Source organism: Delphinapterus leucas, chromosome 6, assembly GCF_059928025.1.
Source record: "Delphinapterus leucas isolate spDelLeu-1000000601 "Yukka" chromosome 6, BTC_Dleu_Yukka2, whole genome shotgun sequence".
In the NCBI taxonomy this organism is placed as follows: Eukaryota; Metazoa; Chordata; class Mammalia; order Artiodactyla; family Monodontidae; genus Delphinapterus; species Delphinapterus leucas.
Genome location: NC_143134.1, coordinates 79,916,725 through 79,939,146, shown reverse-complemented (window position 1 = coordinate 79,939,146; position 22,422 = coordinate 79,916,725). Strand labels below are relative to the sequence as shown.

The 22,422-nt window shown below is 38.0% G+C and overlaps 1 protein-coding gene across 1 annotated transcript in view; it reads right to left on the bottom strand.

Annotated features, from left to right (window-relative positions):
- RORB (RAR related orphan receptor B) overlaps positions 1–22,422 on the bottom strand; it is a 183,146-nt gene that overhangs the window by 45,935 nt on the left and 114,789 nt on the right. Inside the window, exons 4-5 of the mRNA XM_089912634.1 lie at positions 7,699–7,784; positions 3,355–3,496 (exon numbers count right to left, since the gene is read on the bottom strand). Coding sequence (XP_089768760.1) covers positions 3,355–3,496; positions 7,699–7,784 — 228 coding nt within the window. The remainder of the gene's footprint in view (positions 1–3,354; positions 3,497–7,698; positions 7,785–22,422) is intronic.

Genomic DNA, 22,422 nt, shown 5'->3' with positions numbered 1-22,422 from the left:
GAAGGGTCCAGTTAAAAAAAAGAAATAAATACAATGGTGGAGAAGATTCAGTGCACATACGTATGCCGTCACTTCACACACACGTATACATGCAATACCTTCACCTTTTTATACACATAAACACATGTGTATGTATTCCAAGTGGATTTGACTTTTGATTCTTTGCCAATGCTAAATTCGAACAAATTTGTTACTGCTGAGTTTGTTGTCTACTCATTCTCTCCCATGACTAATACGCCACTATAGAAGCTGAAATTCAGGAGAGAATGAAAGTCCAGCGGAGTCAACAGTTATATCAAGCCATCTACTAGCAGTCATATTGTTTTAGTGACCAGGTATGGTGAAGTAAATATTCTTGGAGCCAGGCATAACTGACAGAAAACAAATGCAAATATTAAAACGAAGATGCTACTTTATGTCTGAGGGAAGCTGGGTGGTGTGTATATAGAAGTTAGGTGTGAGGGCATCTTACCTTGGCTACTGGTACTACTGCTAAAGCACTTTGAAAATATCTGCTTCGTCAGTAGAAGGTAGGTACAATAAATTAGTGGCAGGACACATACTACCTCTTACTCTGGAGCCCTTACTAGACATAGCTAGTTAACCATAACCTCAGGGCTTCATAATCCTTTGATACCACATACTAGGCATTACTTATCAATAGGAGATAAAACCTGTTTAGCTTCCCAGGTATTAGTGTGACTTATTTAGTTTAAAGTACCCTATATATTCAAGGCTTATAACAAACTTCCTCTATATACACAGTAAAGAAGAATTTGTTTTCCCATCGACAGAATCATGTTTTTCTTCTGCTGAAGCCTCTTCTCCTCATTCCCAGCTACTACTATCACTCCTGAGCATTTCTCCTCGCCATTAATCTGACACAAGCCATGCTTAGGGGGCATTTTGAAAGATATCCCTGGAAGCCTCAAGATTGTCTCTGGACCTAAAATTAAGATGGATCATTATCCTTAATCCTCAGCATCCTTAGATACTATCTTGCTTTTTCTTGCACAGAAGTTTATGCTGTAGTAAATTTCTTCCCCCTTGAGAACAGACTGCGGCTCTATCCATAAACGATCCCCATGTCCCCACCCCCGCCCCTACAATATATTTCTTTTATGTCATGCGATTCAGACAACCTCTTAGATTTTGTGGGCTGACGTCACTGAATCTGCCTTGGACCATATGCCCATCCCTTGCTCATGATTCTGTTCACCAGCACAGACCCACATGATCTCTCTTTCCAAATAGATACTTCCTTTTATTGTAGGAAGAAGCAACAAAGGCAAATACTCAATGGCTTAGTCTCTCTGTAGAATTATTAATGAAACTTTTCAGATACTGTCAATTATTATGCTGACTCCATATTACAGAAATGAAGTGCAAAATTATCAACTCGAATTCCCACAGAACTTCACTAAAGAAATTCTGAAAACCATTTAACCTCCACCCTCCACTTTCTTCACTTTAGTTATGTGCAAGTACACAGGGCTACAAATTTACCCTACAAGTAAATGTATGTGATTAGCAAATCTAGAAAAACAAAACAAACAAAATCAGCTAATACATAGAAAAGTTTTGGAAACCTACATCTTGTAGCTTTAGAAGCTACCTATAAACTGGAAGGCTCAACGTCAGATTCTTTTTATTTTGGGGGTTAAATATATCTCATTGGTATACTTTTGTGCAAGACAAGTTTATGTGGGTTGGAAATTAGAGAAATGGTAAACAAAAATTCAAGATGCAACTATCTGGAGAACGCAAGCTAAGTAGTAAACAGTGTATATGTTTAGATCCCATCTATGCAGAGTTAAATTTATCCAAATGACTAAAAGGCCCACATTTAATTCAATAACTCACAAAATCCCTTTATACCAAGAGATAGTGCATGCCAATTATCTATATTTCTTTAAAATCTAGAAGTATTTCTTTTTTTCTTTCTTTTTTGGTCCACACTGCCTTGAACTTCATTCCAGGGAGTGTGACCAGAGACACAGAATCCACAGTGATTCACGTAAAGAGAATGAGTATCAGGGGCTTTGTCTGTGTCTCAGGCTCTAGGTAAAAGAGAATTCCATGATTCATTCAACAAACACTTAGGTGCCTGCTTTTAACCAGACCCTGAGGGTACAGTGGGAACAAGACAGAAATGGCCCCAGGACACAGGGCTGCTCATAACCCAGTACAGGAGTGCTACGGCCAACGTCAGTGGGGAAAGAATTCGTTTAGATGAAAACTTAAAAATGGACACAAAGCTAGATGAAATTCTTTGTGTGAGTTTATTTGTCCTCTTTCATTAATCTAAGAAGTTCAGTTGGGGTGCCAAGCCACCCATTTGGATTGGGCGTGAAGGTGGAGTACACACTTGAGTCTATTCTGAAAATGACACCATCTACAGAACCCTTCTAAGACGTGCAGCTCTGCTACAGCCTTTCTGATCTTCATCATGCCTCTGAATAGTCCACATCCATTAATGGAGCTTCTGGGCTTCCTACAGAAGCAAGGTCTGTTCCTTAGCATCTCCACATACCAAGCAACTTGTGCACCAGTCAGACTTACCCAGTGACCAAGTGGTCCAGGTCTGCCTGGGACTTTCCAGTTTTAGCTCAGAAAATCTCACATCCCAGGAAGTCCCTCATTCACAGGCAAACTTGGACAAGTGGTAACCTTTAGATCTAGGACTACGTGGCTTTCACCTAACCTAGTTAGCACAGGTTGCTCCGTGAGCTACAGAAAAGCCTTTCCTTTCTTCCTATGTTATAGGCAATACGATATATTTATTTGCTCTTACTTTTCCTCTTAATACACTGCCAGCAAGTGGTTTTCTTTTCTTCTTATCCCTTTGTCTAGAATTCTTCCAGCAGCTTAAACAGACTCCAGCAAAGCATCCATTTGATGCATCCATAAGATTCAAGCCATTTCTGTTTAATCATGTCACTGCCCTAGAGTGACATATACGTGTTAGCCAGTATATTATTTATACTTTCTGGCTCTGAAATTGTTTTTAATGGAAAATTCTTTTTCAGTTATCCAGCCTTGTAATTAAATAATTTTGAATGAAAAAAAGAAAAGCATACATTTGAAAGCCTTCTTTTTTCTTTTACATCTTTACTGGAGTATAATTGCTTTACAATGCTGTGTTAGTTTCTGCTTTATAACAAAGTGAATCAGCTATATGTATACATATATCCTCATATCTCCTCCCTCTTGCATCTCCTTCCCACCCTCCCTATCCCACCCCTCTAGGTGGTCACAAAGCACTGAGCTGACCTCCCCGTGCTATGCGGCTGCTTCCCACTAGCTCTCTGTTTTGAAAGCCTTTAAGTAAGAAGTAGGAAGGCGAAGCCTTACCATCTCTGGACATTCCTAGGGCAAGACACTTCTGCAGTCGGCAGTGTTGGCAACGGTTTCTGTTGGTTCTGTCAATTAAACAGTTTCTCTGCCTCGGGCAGGAGTAAGAGGCATTGTTCTGCTGGCTCCTTCTAAAGAATCCCTAGAGGGAGAAAGAGAATGGGAGGGAGATAAATTTATAAGAAGCGGCCATTAACAGAGATGATAGCTACATTTTCTACAGTGAACGTCGTTAACTGAGTTCACTTTTTAAAATTCTTTGGCTACCTCTCCTTGGACTGCTTACAGATGTTTCTACTGGGGAAAATTTGGACTCTCTGCAGAGATATGAAGGTATCATCCATTCATTCATTCATTCAATCAATGTGTACTAAAGACATCCGTGCTGTTCTATGCACAGTAAAAGAGAGTTCCTGCCCCCAGAGAGCAGTGGGAAGGGAGTGGCAGAGGGGAGTGTCACGTACGACAGAACTTCATGGGGACAATAACACAGCAGTGTGTCAAGTGCTGTGGGAGTGAGGAACTCTGGGTACTGAGTAGTGTGGGTTCAATATGCGCCACTATCTTCCTAGTTTCTAAGATGCATTTTTATCCATTTGGAAATTTTTGTATTTGGCCAGAATGTATCTGGAAGGTTGTTTTTCTAAGCAGTGATGTACCTTAGAGTCAACCACATCTTTGAATAAAGGAAATATGGTATAAAAACTGCTCAGCAGAAAACAGACAATAAGTAAAAGCTGAATGAATGCTCTCTGCTTGGCCTCAGGCTGTAGCGATCTAGGAGGTCTTCATGCAAGTACATTTAGGTCCTTCTGGTACAAAACGAACTGCCTTGGACCATACATCACCCTTATAACTAAACCCACAGCTAAGTCTATTATTTTTTTAATTCTTTGGATACCACCCACCTTAGTTCTCTTACCAAAAATCCTACTGGGGTAAATAAACATTTTCTCCAGAGATATGAAAGTATCCTTCACCCATTCATTCACCTATTTAATTAGTTTCCCTCATCACTCCTTGTCCTTGAATTACAATAAAGCAAAAGTGCAAAGTGCTACAAACAAAGCAGTGATCTACAAATAGATTTACCAAGAGAAATTTTAGGAAAAGATATCCTGTACTATCATCTCTCGGAAGGAGGAAGCCTAGAAAAGGTCCAGGGTGGTCATGCAATGCCCATCTCGCTGAGAGGCCTGGAAGAGGTCACTTGACTTCTGTCAAACAGTTTCCTCAACTATCAATGGGAGGATAGTGCAGGGCTGGGACTAGGGTGAGACTGGTGAGGCAATCACCTTGGTCACACATTTAAGGGTTGCCAAAAGATGTGGTACTCAGGATAAACATTTTAACACTGATTTTACATGTTACAAATCAACATTAATGCAAACTCCCCAAAAGTTTACATAAAAACAGAATTAAAATTATCAATTTTCCTTTTGCCTCAGGCTTCCATATGGCTTGGCAAGGCACTGTAACAGAGAGCTTGGCCAACCTTATGAAAAGCCTCAGGAAAGGATGAGTGGCCAAGTACCTCCTTAGAGAGGAGTGCCAATTGGTTTTGTGGTTGTAATCCTCAAGCCATTCAACAAGAGCTAGTTTTGCCCCCACAGATCCATGCGTATTATTTATTTAATGAACCAGTGGTGGCAAAATAAGATATCCAATTGGCCAGTTTGCATGAACTCATGGAGCCCTTAAACAAGAGATCACATCTAAGCCCCCAGAGGTTGAAATTATGTACTTCATATACTGTGAAAGCTGTCAGAAGGCATAACCTCAGCTCATCAGTCTTGATTGAAGATGACTTGGAATTTACATTTTACAAAAGAATTGTGTGGTTTTTACCTATGGATACTCTTAAGTGCCACTTAGCAAAGGAGTTGACAGAAGAGACTTTTTTGAAGTCACAGCTACAGCCCTAATTTAAGGCCAATTTGACATTAATTGTGAGACATTTCTTGCTTATCTGTTGCTCATTACTGCAAATGAGGTTTCTGGCATGAAAAAGAGATTTCGTTTTAAATTTTTATTGGATGAAAAGGAACCTGAATAAGTGCACAAGCGGAAATGATGTTATTTAAAATGGGTGGTTTATGTGGATCTGAAAACAGTATTATGAAAATTCAGAGGTTGATACTACATGTGCTGACATTGATATCTTATTCTGAGCAGAATTTCTTGAGTTTGCTATTTGGAGAAAAATGTAGCATATTTACAAATGTGGGTTTTTCCATGAAATAAAAAAAAGTTGTGTGGTGTACAGTATCATTTTGACTAAAACCTCAGAATATGCTTCAAAATGACAGCATAAGTTCTTTGATCCTGGATTCCCTCTTTAAATAGAAAAGATGACAGGAGCCTAAATACTCGTTCTTGGCTATTGACCTGTTGGAATATATTTGTTCAGTAGTTAAATCTTTTTTGGAAATCACTGCTTAAAATGTCTAGTTCCTTAACATGACCATAGCCTCATATTTTGAAAGCAGACATTTTCTAAATACAGCTTTATACAATGAAACACAAAACATTTCCACTTTGACATTGAGCTACAAAACATTTTTTCATGGGTACTGTGTAAACTAGACCAGAGCTCTTAAAATTGCATAATAAACCAACACGGTGGAAGTGATTTCACTGGAGATGTGTCTGATTCCAAAATTATTAGTATTTAGGGGAATTCCCTGATGGTCCAGTTGTTAAGACTCTGTGTTTCCACTGCAGGGGGCATGGGTTCAATCCCCGGTTGGGGGAATAAATCCTGCACGCCACGTGGCATGGCCAAAAAAATAAGTTAAGAAAAAGATAACAAAATTATTAGTGTTTATGAAGAAAACTGTTTGTCTATCTGCCCAGAGGAAGTAATAACTTATTCTAGAAGGGTAAAAAACCGCTGATTCGTAATTTTGCTTTAACGTGTCTTGTGATAAGTTGAAAAAATTGTATTAAGGTGAATAACATGCAATTCTTAAGTATAGGTCTGCAGAAGAACAGAATACAAGGCACATCTCATGATGTTCAAAGATGGATTACTGCTAATCACCTCTAAAGCCAGTCAGTATGTTGATGGGTTAGGACATTTCATGTTATTCTGCCCCCTCTGCATCCCTCCCCTACTTTATTCTCATTTAGTCCTTTTTCTTTTCTTCCCTCCAGTTTCAATTCCAGGAATCATAATTTTTGAGACTATTATGAAGACACTGCCAATTTTTCACATAGCATGACTATTTGAGTTACAGTACGTTTTGTTTCATTTATATCTGAATGTCTTATAAGATTAAAGTTGGTTCTTAGAATTTTTGATTGTGCCGCATCTCCTTCAGTTTACTGACCTTAAATTAATGATTCACTCTGCTTGCATCTTTGATCAAAAATATAATTGCTTTTGCCAATAACTTTGCCAGTCTTTCACTTTCCCCTCCTGGACTACGGCTGCATTTCATTTGTTCTGGTTACATACTGCCCTTTAAAATTGCAGAACTGTTTTCATTTCTCCCTTGATATTTAGTCTCTCACCCTTTCTTTCCTTCTAAGGATTAAATGTAAACATTTACTCTTAAGTTTCAAATTTCTCTTATTTCAGATTAAGTCTATGTTAACTGCTATTCCTCCAGCTTTGTGTTTTAAAAATCAACTTGCTCATAGGAATTAGTTTGTCTTTGGAAGAACTGGTTGGATATGTTGTGGAGGAGAACACTAGACTGAGAATGAAAAACAGAGAAAGAAACACGCTTTTGGCCATGTTCTCTCACTAACTAGATTAGTGACATTGGCCATATGACATAACCTTGTTTAGCCCTCAGGACCTCATTGATGAAGTTGGGGCAGATGAGTTTTAACTGATCAGAGATTATCTGCTCCACTTTGAACATTCCATGCTTCCAGTTTTCTTTTACTTTTCTGGAACATGAGAATAAAGGATGGTCACATGCATATTGCAACTGCCATCTCGACGGCTTTCTCAAGCAGATAAATAAATACATGGCCATTAGCTTATAATCTTTATTTTAACCTTTCATATTGATATAAACGTGATGTGGACACAAAACTGTTAAAACAGCAAATCAGTATTTATATCTCTGTAAATGTGAATAACTGAAGCTTTTAAATGTTAATCCGTTTTGAAGCACCTGCTAATGAGTTAGACAATGACAAAAATGTAAAAGGCCAAAGAACAGAAAATCAGCCCACCCACCCACCAAGCAAGAATTCCTGAGTGTCGGCAGCAGGCACAAGAATCCTTCAGCAGGCCTTTCAAAAGGTGTCACCTCTTGCACTGTGAAGTACACAGATGCCTGAGGCAAACGCGGATGCTGTTGGCAGTGCTGAGTTAAAGTCCCATACCTTGCAGCCTTCACACGTGATGACTCCGTAGTGGATCCCAGAGGATTTATCGCCACAAATTTTGCATGGTATCACTTCAATTTGTGCTGAAAGGGGAAAACAGACATTTTTGAGCTTACGGAGTTGTTTTCTTTTCGCCCTCCGATCTCCCTTCCCACCTCTCCCCGCCATGGCTCAGTGTTTGAAGACACTAGGATGGGGGTGGGGCTGTGAGATCACCCATTTCTATTTGAACGGCCCCCAGCTGCTTCTTCTAAGTAAAGGGCATCCATGTACCATTGTTTGTTTTGTTTTCCTCAAACTAAAAAATATAACCAGGGACCAGAAGCTTTCTAAACTTTTGCTTTCACTGTTTTCTCCTTTTTTTGAACTTGACCTTCATGTAGTGTGACTTAAAAAATCCCTTGAACCTGTGGCTTTGGTTTTCTTATTTTGCACTTCAAACATTAAGTCACTGAGAATGATCACATTGCCTTATTTCAATATTATTTTACATAAGTAAATAAGGGAAACTGGAAGGGGCGGAGGTGACTTTATACATTAAGTGGTTGGATGATTACTTGTGAAAATGCCAATGATGAATCAGTTCAATATTTATTAAGCATCTATATATCCACTAAAATAATAAAGGTTGTTGACACAAGATAAGATATACTAATGACACTAATAATTTAATCAATAAAACAAAATGAATACATGGCGATATCAGGGGAAAAAATAATAAAGCATATGGGTACTATTACTTCAATAGGAACTGAAATAATTTCATTGGAGATGAAGACATTCTGATTTTGAAGGTTGTGTAGGAAGTACAAGGCAAAAGGCATTTCTGCAAGCAGAATGGAATGAAGGAGGCCGCGAATGATTGTGGCTTGTGATCACTGAGACAAGCAACTTGGTTCTAATGGAAACTTGGGCCATATGGTTGGATAGAGGGAATGATGTCAGATTATCAAGCTCTTGGGAGTTAGGCAGAGGAATTTTCACCTGACATCACTGGCCATAAGGAATCAAAGAAGTGAATGAAGAAATGATGAAAGTGATGGTTTGGGTACTTTAGAAAGGTGAGTTTGGCAGGTTAACCAGACACAAATGGAAGACTAACTAAAAGACTATTCCTAACCTGGGTGTTAGGAGCTGAAGGCGTGAATTACATCGGTGGCAGGATAAATGGACAGGAAGAAGCAAACAGAAAGACAGCTCAATGGAAGAAGTGAGAAGATAGAAGAAAGAAAGGATACAGAGGTGGAAATTGATGAAGAATCAAAGGTGACTTCTAGCTTCCTAGCCTTGGGTGTAAGATTAAATAGTAGGTTTGACATACACGGTTGGTTGGTAAGCTAATTCCTTTGTGGAATATGGCGAGGCACGGGATTTCCATTTTGCATGTGTGCAATTTGGTGTCACGTCTTGTAGACACCCGTGTATAGAATCTCTTGGAATGATGATTTTAAGCCATAAGCTTTGAGGTTATGGATGAATCCATGATATAAACTTTATTTAGAATGTAGTAATTCCTACGTCACTGATAGTATTCTCAGTGTTGTTAAAATTATACACAGTAGGAAGATCTGCTATTCCTTCTCCCAATTTAAAATAATTATGCAAAATATGCTTCAAAATGCTTTATACATCAATCTGCCACTTGGATGCTTTTCTACAGTTTCTCACGCTTGAATATACAAAACAAATAAATGCAAGACATAACCCTCTTTTTATTGTTTTCATTAAAAAAATAATACTTAGCTTTAGGGGAGCACATTAAATTTTGTTTAAATTAAATATTTTGCAGTAAGTTCAAATCATCTTTATAAGCAAAAAATTCAGTTATGCCCCTATTTTTCATATGAGAAAACTGAGGATACAGGTGGTTAATGATGCCTTTGAGGTGACTCGGGAAATGATGACGGGAAATTAGCTGATTTTCCTGAGATTTCATTCAGTAACCGTTTCTCTGCTTCTCACAAAGATAAAATACAAATACAATTTTGAACTCCTATATTATTCCAATAGCACCAGTTAAAGAGATAATGATAAAAATATCAGGAGAAGAGACAAATTCAACTAAAGTACTTATTAGACTAAGTGTTTCTATTTGCTTCTGATTTTATATATGAACTAGGATTTGTCTTCAAAATTGTGGGATATGAAAAAAATGTGAGATTTGATGTCACTCTATTCTGTTCTGTCCCCCTGGATTCTAGTACCTAACCTGTTAATGATTGGGCCCATGACCAAGAAAAAAATCTCTGATCTTGTCTTCTGGTTTCTAAACCTTAGCTGACAAACTTCATAGAGGTGTGAGGATTAAATGAGATATTTTATGTGGAAGTACCCTGCAAAGAGTAAAGAGCTACAAAATGTCAATCTTCATCATCACCATCAAAAACATCACTATTTCTGATGTTTTTGGACAAAAAATATGACAAGACAAGCCACATTATTATTCCTTTATTAAAAAAATCTAATCATTAAAGAACCCAAACAAATGACACTATAAGCTTTTTGTACCAGGTTTTGTCTTTTTTTTTTTTTTTCCAGTGTAACCTTTCCAACTGTGGATTTTTTACAATGATTGCAAAATTGACTAAAAATCCCAGGTATCCATTGTACAGTTGTTAGGTTTATATGATATTAAGTCAGAGGTGCTCTTTGCATAAATTACTCCCCAGGGAGTAACTTACACATGGGGAGAATCTGCTTCAATAAGTTCTTAATTATAAAATGATCTAAGTCTAAAGGAAATGAAAATAGAGGTAATTTGCCCCCTGGGGTGTGAGAAGATGTTCTGGAAAGCCACAAAGGTTATCTTACACAACTTCGGAAATACAAATGGGATAAGAAATGATTCGATAGAGCATCTGCATATTTATACATATTTATAATTCTAGCTCAACATGTAATCCTGAAGAACCATAAACATTTTAACGGTATCTTTAAAGAGAAAGAAGTCACTTAAAAGTGTGTATGTGTAAGCCTGTTGTGTGGGAAGGGGTTATCAGTTTGGAAAATCTATGACCATTTTTACCTACTATGGCAGAATAGATCATCTGAGGTTTATTGTAGGTGAATACAAATTTAAATAATTTAAAGTACGAACCCTTTTCCTTTTCTCTCATTTAAAATAAACTGCTTCTGAGCTACAGATTCACAGTTCACACTATGTATTTTATAAAGCACATCTTCAAGGCAGGGTATTTCAGACACTAATTACGACAACACATCACATTATTGCTCCAACGTTTGCCATTTCTAAATGTCTTGCCATTACACCAGTCATTGTTTCCTGTGCGATTGTCTTTCGGTGACTGCAGATCTAGAGACAAGCTATTTATTGTGGTTTCAAACTGAACATCTAGGGAGGATTTGGTGGCTTGGACCTCACCAGCTGTGACAATGAAGGTGATAGAGGCTGAGGAGGGAGTTCAACTTCCATACTTTTGCTGGACTCATAGATTAATTCAACAATAGCCTCTGTGAGACGAATTTAAATGGGCTGCAGTGCCCTGAGAGATGGCTTGAGATGTGCTCACTTATCAGGTTTTCAATTTCTTATATCGTCCTTTCTCTTACATTATTCTATTGGTAAGCCTTTGTGGAGACTGTAGTTAATTTTTATTTACCAATTAAATCTTTTTGTTTATAAAAGCAATCATATATTGTTTATTTGGAAATGATATTCTTATAGCATCAAAGAGTGTCAGGGAAGATTTAAAATAATTTGATGTTTTACTTCATATTAGAATAATTCATGAAGCACAACTAACTTAATATCCCCTGATTTGGCAGGCAGGTCCTATTCAACGATTGCAGAGTAGTAATCCAAATTTGTCTCCCTCTTTGAAGATGGCAGTTCTCACCCTGGAGTACTCCTGAAGGCCCTTCCTTGCTGCGGGGCCCTTAACACAGCATCACACAAAGCCACCATGCTTTTCATTCTCCCTGCTTCTCAAAATATACATATCTTTAGTTCTACTCCTTCAGAAGCCCCAGCTGTGACACCAGGTATCAAGGTTAAATAAACTAATCCGGGCTAATGCGTTAAATAGAAAATGAATCACTTTGATTCATCAAAATACCTTAACTGTTAAAAGCATCCGTAAGGAATGGTAGTAATAATGGACCTTTTACGTACTTTCTGGTTGGTGGAAACATTTTTTACTGTGTGAGCTCCTATGGCTCTCCTTTCTTGACATTCCAACTCTTATACCTCAACCCGGCCATTTTTATATTCTGGCCATTTTAAATCCATTGAGGACAGAGTCCAGGTCATACTTGTTTTAAAATATTTTCTATGGAGCCTGAAAGAGAATTCTTATAACTCCTTAAAGCAATAGTCCTAATTTTTTCTCTTTCAGTAAAACCAAAAGATTTGACACTCCCTTTTATGAAAGAGGCTTTAAGTAATACTGATTTTCCATATTTGGGGTGAGGAGAAGAAATCAAAATCTCAAGACTGGAGTGGATATGTATTTTGAAAAAGGCCCCCTGGTGATCCTGATATGATAAAAGGCTCCCATTGAGAATTAAATGAATCAAATTATTAACAAGGAATTCTCTGTAGCACGTAAGCCACCTGCAAAGGAAATAAGATCCTGGGATAAGGCCAGAATCTGAAAATACTAAGGAGTGACCAGTAGTTCTCTCTATATTTCCTGGCTTTTGTTTGGGGGCTATACTTGCAGCATCTTTTGTTTTCTTAAGGGAAATACGAAGCATCTACCCATAACCAGGATAACTCCCATTCCTGGACACTGGGTTTGCCTGCCAGTTGCTCCTTCCCAGAATTTTAGTTATGCTAAAAGTGGGCAGTGCGGGAAGAACTCTTAATGTCTGAGTGAAGCACAATTTGCATATGTAAAAGTTTCCAATACAGATGACTATTTTGGTTAAAAATCTTTTTGCAGATGGTCTCAGTAGCCCAAGTTGTATCTCCTACTTAGATTGTATCTCATGTATCATTTGTGGCAAATCTGAATTAAAATCCCTGTTTGTACTCTTTTCCTCTCTCATTGGCAGATTAAGTTATCTACCTCTATTAGGTACAAAACTTTATGATATCACATAGCAACAGCCCCAAAAGATGAAGCAGGTATTCCTGAAATCTGGTTCCACTGTAACTTTGATTTATCAGAAAATAGCTCCAAGATTGGGGTGGGATGAAAGTGTGGAAAAATGAAACCCTCAGGAAAAAAGTAAAAGTCTTTGAGCCTTTGCCCTTGTACCATGTTATGTGGTTAATTTGAAAAGATTCCAGATATTGGATCAGGTTTGTGTTCTCGTTTATCTCATCAGGGCACAGAGTATCTTAATCCCAGCATCCTGCTTAAATACCAAATATAGTGCATGAAATTCAGTGTAATCTAATTCCTACTGGAATGCCCTCACATCTATCAGTATTTGGGGTCACTCTTTCTTCTCAAGCTCTTCTCTGTAGTATTCAGGGTGGTGGTCTGTGTGAACTTTCCGTTCTATTCAGTTGATAGGCAGCTTCTGAATGATCTAAAGATACCACTTATTTTTATATCACTGTAATTCCCTACACTGTATATCATTGGAAACTACAGTAAGAAAAAAAAATTACTATCATAAGAGAATGGCAAAAAATGATTTTTTCCAAAGGCATAATTTGTAGGATTATCATGAAGGGAGTTGATTTATCTTTTGCATATTAGCATTTACCCCTAAAGAGTTGCTTGCTTACTCTGACTCCCCAGAAGAGTGAAACAACAGAGAATGAGACCAACAAAGACCAACAGAGAACAATGACAGAAATTAGTATTGTCATTAGTAGCATTACTGATAATAAGTTAAATATCCCCCTTGGAAGCAAAGCAAATCACTTTTGTAAGTCGTGGTGGTTTTAAACTCATAATTTTTGAATTAATTCCCATTAAGTACATCTTGTCCTGTCAAAGTGTTAATTATAATGAGATAATGTGTGTGTAGGACCTGACATCATTCAGGTTGAAAGCAGTTAATGTCTCCCATGACCACTCACAGTGTGGTCTGTAGACCAGTTGCATCGGCAGGACCTGTGAGCATGTTAGAAATGCAGACTATCAAGACTTGCCCAAGCCAACTGCATCAGAATTTGCTTTGTAACAAGCTCCCAGGGCAGTATTCAAATTTGATAAGAAATGTTCTATGATGTCCAGGTAATTAGTTTTAGCTACTATGAGAATTGATGGAATTTTAAATTTCGCTGGCATTACGGGAAATAAAAAACTTTACAGGATTCTGGAAAAGCAGATTCTGCTATTGTCTTTTAGGCATTTCTCTTTTGTTCAAAAGGCAGTAAGACAATTGAAGGGTTAGTTATAAAAAAACTCTGGTCATTAATTGCCAAGGCAGAAGAAAGAGAAGCCAGGGTATTCCCAGAAACATCTTGCGTTACTGTAATGAACATCCAGTGTACTGGTTTCCTTTGCAGATTTAATGGTTGTCAGCTGTGCCTACATCTTCTTCATGTTACAACACGGCATGGCAGTGTGTCCCCCCTCTTCTGTGGACTCCCTCTTGGGGTTCTGGATGCTAGCTCACTCTCTGGATCCTCAGTGTGAAAAAGCCTCTCTTGAGAAGATTAAAAAACAGTTTTTCTGTTTTAGAAATGGAATTGCACCAAGCTTTTTTCTTTTGTTAAATCTAAGGTCAAACAGTGTTTGAAACAGAAGTGAACTCATTTCAGCTAGCCATGGTAATTCTGGAAATGAAACATTTGGAACGCTGCCCCATCTCACGGAAGCCGATTAGTTAACATAGAGTTCAATAGTCATGATGGATACTCATCACATTCCTCTCCTCTATCATAGTGCTGTCTTGAGATCTGCTACTCAAAGTGTGGTCCCTGACCAGCAGCACTGACATGGCTTGGGTGCTTGATAGAAATGTGGGCACTTAGGTCCTACCCGAGACCAACATAATCAGAACCTGCACTGTAAGAGAACCTCTGTGATGCAGAGTAAAATTTGAGAAGTTCTGGAAGAGAGAAAGGGAAGACCTTCTACAATTTAACTCTCAGGGTATCTGCCCTCAAGCTCCAACTCTCTGTGAAGACAACTTTGTATAAGAAAAAAAGACATGCATCCTCTTTGATAGCTAATTCTTCCAGTTATAGAAAGAAGAAAACAGCAGTCTTGTGCTGCAGTGAAAAAACTTGTCTCTCTTTAGTTCCTTAATTTGTTTCTGAACCCCTTTCTCTAGTCTCCATTTAGCTGAAAACTTCAATAGGAAATTCAAGCTTATGCAGCACCACCTTCACCGAAGGAGGGCAGGGATGGAGAAACTCCACACACCAGGTCACACAGATGATCCAGAGTGACCAGGCAGAGTTAATTCTCTGGAGAAAAAATCAAAAGAGCAAAAAAGCCTCTTTTTAGAAGATGAAAGAATACAGCTTTTCTATGTTAAAAATCTAATTGCATTAAGAGAATGAAGAGACAAGTCACAGACTGAGAGAAAATATTGTAAAACACGTATCTGATAAAGGACTTCTATGCAAAATATTCAAAGAGCTCTTAGACTTCAAAAACTGGGCAAAAGATCAAAACTGACACCTCACCAGAGAAGATATACGGACAGAAAATAAGTACATGAAAAGATGCTCAATGTCATATTATATTAGGGAATTTACAAATTAAAACAACACACTTGTTAGAACGACTGAAATCTAAAAAAAACTGACAATACCAAATGCTGGCGAGGATGCCGAACAAAGGGAATTCGTTGCTGGTGGGAATGCAAAATAGTACAGCCCCTTTGGAAGACAGTTTAGCAGTTTCTTACACAGCCACATGGTGTTACCATATGACTCGGCAATTGTGCTGCTACGTATTTACCAAGTGAGCTGAAAACTTATGTCTACACAAAAACCTGCAAATGGATGTTTATGGCAAGTTTATTCATAATCACCCCAAACTGGAAACAAACAAGACATCCTTCAATAAGTGAGTGGCTAAACCCACTATGGCACATCCAGACAATGGGATATTATTCAGTGCTGAAAAGAAATGGGCTATCAAGCCATGACAAGATATGGAGGAACCTTATATATATGTTGCTAAGTGAAAGAAGACAGTCTGAACAGTCTACACACGGTATGATTCCAACTATAGCGCAGTCTGGAAACGGCAAAACTCTGGAGTCAGTAAAAAAAAAAAAAAAAAAACAGTGGTTGTCCCAGGTTTGGGGGATAAATAGGTGAAACACAGAGAATTGTTAGGGTAGTGAAACTGTGCTGTATGATACTGTAATGATGGATACATGTCTATGCATTTGTCGAAACTCATAGAAATCCACAGAGCAGTACCACACAAAGAGTGAACCTTAATGTAAACTATGGACTATAGTAAATAATAATGTGTCAGTATTGGTTCACTAATTAATTGGTTCATTAATATATCACACTAATGCAAGCTATTAATAATAGAGGGAATTGTATGTGAGAGGGTGGGTGGATATATGGAACTCTGCTCAATTATTCTGTAAATCTAACACTGTACTAAAAATTCTATTAACTATTAGAAATAATTGAATTACTCAAAGTGCTTCTTTTGATGGAGGTAGTGAAAATCCTCTGAGACAGCCCCAGCAAAGGCAATTGAGCAAGCATTTGTTTCTTTTAGGCCACAGATATATGCAAAGCCAAGTTTCTGTCTCCAAAGTGAATACAATGATTGTACAACCCCACACAGGTATACATAACGTCGACACAGGGCAGACTGAGATGAATGCTAAACTAAACCTGGAAGAAGTACATTGATTTCAACTAGGGAAAGCTGGCAAGATTTGATGGATGAGGTGGCTTTTGAGCTGGGTCTTAGAAAGTAAACAGGGTAGTTAATGGGGTTAAATGAAAAATAGTAGCAGAATTCTTTTACAGTTATCAAACAATCATGCTTTCATCTGTAGTCACATATGTCATGTTGAACCATATGAATTTGCCACTCTTTTGTGCAAGGAGATAGTCAACGTTGGTTATTCAACCCAGTTTCACTGTTCACTGTGCTCTAAGAAGTGGTTCCTATATTACATTCTTTTCAAGAATACTTGAAAAGGCCAATTAACAGGGACATGGTTGAGAAATATAAAAATAAAGCCACTAAATTATATATTTGAAGGTAAACAATTCAAAGGTTGAAACAGGAAAACTAATTAACACTCCCCCGTCCCCCATACACACCAAGAAAACCCTAAGCAACTGAAGTGTGGGGTGGAAAGGACACAGTACTATTTCTCACTCTTTCCATTGATAGATGTGGTAGAGACCATTCCTGAAGTTCTCAGAAGTTTTTCAGAGAACTTGAAAATAAGAAAAAAAAAAAAGTCTCTTCCTGCTTAGTGGTAAAGAAAGACCAAATCTCTTGAAGTGTGTTAAAAAAGAGACAAACCAAGACTACAGGGGCAAAGGTGAGGACATAGTCTAAAATACAGTGATCAGAATCCAATTTCAATGCCTTCGTTCTTGAAAAGAGAAACCTTGTGAAATAAATGTGGCATCTCATCTTTGCATGAGATACTTGGTGGATTCTTGTCCCACATGAGGACAACGTCCATATAAGATCAGAATGTTGGCACCATATTAACATTTTTCTTCCTAATGTAATAAGAGCTTGATTTAACTGGCTCATAATGTCCTACAGTCTGCTTGGATGGTCAAAAACTGAACAGTATTATAATTTATCTCTCTTACATATTTACAAACACTAGTATTTTTTTTTTAAAAAAACATGCCCTTAGCCATGGATGCAGCAAATAACTACATAAACAAACTTTAGAACATAGGTGAGATATTTACACCAGTTTTGTGTGTGTCAGAGAGAGAGAGAGAGAGAGAGAGAGAGAGAGAGAGAATGAAATGGAAAAAGAACAGTCACTACCATTAGCCCCAAAGACTTTCTTTGCCATCAGAGGGTTGACGTAGGGAAAAATTCATTTGAATGGACACTCCAACATGACATGAGGGATCTTTCACTTATGGGAGAACACCTGGATACCAGGATCATTCTATAAGAACTCAGATTTTAGGAACTCATTTTTTGGGTTAACTGCAAGAGATTTGATTTTGTTTTTAACATAGACAATGCTACAATAGAAAAATATATTGTAAGTTTCTGCATTGAGAATTACAGTTCTATATCATTTATGTTCTAGCAAACTTGCAACTCAGTCTCCATTGTTTCTGAATTGAATTTTGAAAAGAAATTATAGAATTGAAAAAACAATCGTAATTTTTATTTCATCTCTAGAGACAAGAACAAGTTCAGAGGTTGGAGAAAGACACGTTTGGGTTTAGTTCATCCTTATATAGACAGCCTTTTTCAAAAAAGGAGACACTTAGAATTTAAACGAATGTATTCTCACCTGTATGCAGCACCAGAAATTATTTTAGGGGTAAAATAACTTGGGATGTCACTCCAGTAAGCCCCTTCTTATAATTTCACCCTATTCCAAACATCACACAGGCCCTATATCAAGGTAGGCAAAGGCTTAGCCACTCAACAAATATAGAATTATGAGTGCCTAGCTCCCTTGAAGACTAAAGTGCCTTTCTGCTGATACTGCACACTTTCCCTAAAGAGATTACCAGCATAATCCTAAATATTATAGGACCCAAGCTATCTTATTTTTGAGCTCATCAGATCCATCATGCTGCACGTAATCCCTAACAGCTTTATTCAGTGTTTACGTAAGCTGGTGAGGGAGTTCTGTGAACAACGATGACCAAGTACTAAGAACAGATACCCTGATTTTCAAATTTCATTTTCACAAGTTTCATTTGAACTGTTTTTCTACAAGCAGCAAATTCATAATCATTGCTTGATAGTTTATAACAACATTTGCATGGAGATGTTTATGGCTGCTCCATTCGTTAGCTGTGTTTCTTATACATTAATTTCTACCAAAGGCATTTTGATGCTACCAGGTGGTCTAAATTGGTAGGAAAAAGTGGAGCTTTTCTGAGTATTTTCTTTAGAGGCTTGAATTACTTCAAAGCAGCAGAAATATTTATTTTGGGGGAACTAATAGAGGAAAAAGACTGGTGAAAACCAGTTGCTAAGCACAACACTAAAATTTCTACCGTAGTAACTTGAAAAAAAGCTGCAGCTTTAATCTGGAATATTCCTTTTAATTCCACTAAAATTTAAGAGGAAAGTAAAATATCTGGTTGTCTTTAAAATGTAAAGGCACATTTGTTCATACAGTTCATTTAAAAAATGAGGTGTGTGTGTGTATGCGCACACACACGTATAAGCTCCTAAAATTAAAGTGTTCTATGTAACTTTACAATAGAAGACAAATTCATGTTTGTTTGTTTTTTTTTTAACACCAAATCAAGGGAGAAAGGAACATTTAAGTTTACCTGTCAGCCTGTGCTAATTGTAATTCAGACCCAAAGAGGATTAAGTACATAGACATTAATACGTCCAGTGTTATTAATTTCTAAACAACAATACAACAATATCCTGAGTAAATCTGTCAATAGGAAGGATAAATCGTTGTTTAAAGATTCCATTGATGTCAGAACTGCAATCTGCTGGTAATGGCTTATTTCATGAATAAAGTCTTTAAATATATATATTCTGGAATCAGTGAATAATTGCCTTGAAACAATAGCTACTCTTTTCTAAAAATACAGGCACTAGGAAGCTCTAGCATTGTGGAAAAATGTACTTCTGAGTTAATATTTTAGGAGTTTTAATTTGCTTAGTAACTTTTTTTGAACAATTTTTAGGCTTATATGATTTGAAGCGAACAATTATATCAATTTACATGTTAATATTTCCAACTGTTGTTCTAGTACTAACAAAAAAAATGGCAACAAATCATGTACCATCTTGACCTGAAATATTTTTAAAGTGAATGCTCAAAAATCTCTCTATGCTATGAGATAATGTGTGTTTAGGGAGCTATGTACTACTTTACTGACAAAAAATTTAGAAGAATAACTCAAACATAATTCACCTGTTAATAATCATTCAACCAAATAGAATTTTTTTTGAAAAACAGATTTCTTACATATGAGAAAGTACCTGCCATAATATATTGATAAACCAATTTAAAAAAAAAATTAAAATATTAGAAAAGTAAAATGATCTTAACAATAGTAATGACAATGGCTAAAATCAAAGCGACAAAATTGTGACATGGATGTTCACACTGTTAACCTCATGTTAGTGTAATGGGCAGATGACCACATGAATTCAGTCTCAAAACTTATGTGTTTGGTAATTTGCTCTAGGATATAATAATATTTATATATAAATATGTTCTCCAGTGTAAAATAAAGCCTGAGTGACTTATTTATTACATACATGCTCAAGTCAGAAAATATTTTATTGTTCCCGCACTTAGCCATCACTTTATTTTGCCGAGAGCTTATAAACGCTTACTGTCTTGCCTGAAGGATAGTTCGTACAGCTAAGTGTCAGAAGAAAGAAGAAAATGCAAAACTCACCAGTGGCCTCAGCTTTGGTTTTGAGCTCATCCTCACACATTTTCACGTAGCAATTAAAAGTCTAATCGAAAAATATTGCACTTTTCATTAGAGGTCTAACGCGACTGTCCCTATGTTACCCTACAATGAGAATCCCAACAGACTGCATTAATGAGATTAAATGAAAGAGGAGTTAAAGCCATCACCTGTTCCGTTTCATTAAGTGAGGGTGAAGGACTGCCCAGGCGAGGAAGGCAGGAGGGAGAACACTGGTTTTTCTTTTCTTTTTTTTTTTTTTTTGCGGTACGCGGGCCTCTCACTGTTGTGGCCTCTCGCGTTGCGGAGCACAGGCTCCAGACGCGCAGGCTCAGCGGCCATGGCTCACGGGTCCAGCCGCTCCGCGGCATGTGGGATCTTCCCGGACCGGGGCACGAACCCGTGCCCCCTGCATCGGCAGGCGGACTCTCAACCACTGCGCCACCAGGGAAGCCCTGGTTTTTCTTTTTGATACAAAGGAATGCAGCACTTGCTAGATCACAATCAGCAGTTTTAAAACGTCATTTTCTCCCACCAGAAGTGTATAGATACCTACAATTTCTGCACTTCACTTCTCCTTTGTTTTCATCCCTTTGGAAACAGATCCAATAGGCATATGCCACGTAACTGAAGTTATTTCTGATTATCAAAGTATAACATAAATTTCCGTCATATTAACTTGCTCCAATTGTTTTGGACCCTCCAGTTGTTTGGGAGGAAGGATGGCATAAAGGTATTCCATATTTCTGTTTTCCCAGATACCGCATTGTAGTTGTCTATGCCCATGAGTATTTTACAGGCAGAGAAAATATGCACCCCTTACAGCAGAGGTGGCAACAAAGCCTGGGAACCAGTTTGGGGACTTCATTCTCCCAGCATGCCTCAGTACTCCCACTTGTAAAATAAGAACGATAGAGACACAGACAGAATTTCTTTATACTTTTTATTTTTTATTTTGTTAACTTTTCTTTTTGGCTGCGCATGGGCTTTCTCTAGTTGTGGCGAGCGGGCTCTAGGTGCACAGGCTTCAGTAGCTGCAGCATGCAGGCTCAGTAGTTGCGGCACGCAGGACCTAGAGTCCGTGGGCTTCCATAGTTGTGGTGCATGGGCTCAGTAGTTGTGGCTTGCGGGCTCTAGAGCACAGGCTCAGTAGTTGTAGCGCACAGGCTTAGTTGCTCCGCGGCATGTGGGATCTTCCCGGACCAGGGATCGAACCCGTGTTCCCTGCATTGGCAGGAGGATTCTTAATGACTGCGCCACCAGGGAAGTCCCCAGACAGAATTTCTGATCTTCAAGCCTTGTCACAAGGAAGGATAAATATATGAGTTTGTAAAAATTGCTTTGACTTCCACAGAAAAGTGCATTATCTTTACTTGAGAGCAATATGCTCACATGAGTGTCAGCTTTATGTAACTTTCACTTAGAGTTAGTAAATTGTTTCAGTGATGAATCTCAAACCTTTCTTCACCCCTCACCTCCCCCTACCACTTCCGACAGCTCTCATTTTTTTTCCCTAATCACTTGTCACAAATGGTTTCTTGATCTCCTCCCCTTCTGTTCCTCTTTTCATTTAAGTATCTTGGCTTTTTCCTGGCCCATACTGTATGGGAAGAAAGGCAAGGGGTGGAGAGGTGCTTAGAGGAGGCTGGGTAAACCCCTTAAATATTATTGTCAGTATAGTAGAGCTGAGCCCAGTGGTTCTCAGCTCTGGATGCCCACTGGAATGATCTGGAGAATTAAAAAATATCGAGGCCTAGAGATTTCTCTCTTACTTCCCGTTGATTTGTTTAGAGCAGGGCCAAGGCATGTGGAGTTTTTAAACGTTGCCAACATGATTCCAATGGGCAGCTGGGACTGAAGACCCCTGAAATGTTTCTCAGAATCACCAGAGCCCCCCAACAACTACCAACTGACCCCCACCAACTACTGAGTCAGAATCTTCTGAGGAGAGCTTGAAGTGAGGAGCTAGAGTAATAAGCACTCAGGTATTTGCTATAATTAGATAAATTTGGGAAAAACTCAAGGACAGAAGCTTGGAGTTTGAATTAGATTTGAATTAGAACACCTGGTTTGGGATTCTTGGGTAAGTTACTAAACTTTCTCTGTGCCTCAGGTTACATATCTCTAACATAAGATCATAACGTCTGCCCACTTGAGTTGTATGAGGAGGAAATGAGAAATCCCTTAGCACCGTGTCTGGTACATATCGGAAATTCAGCAAATATACTTGAAAATGAATCTTCTTGTCTTTG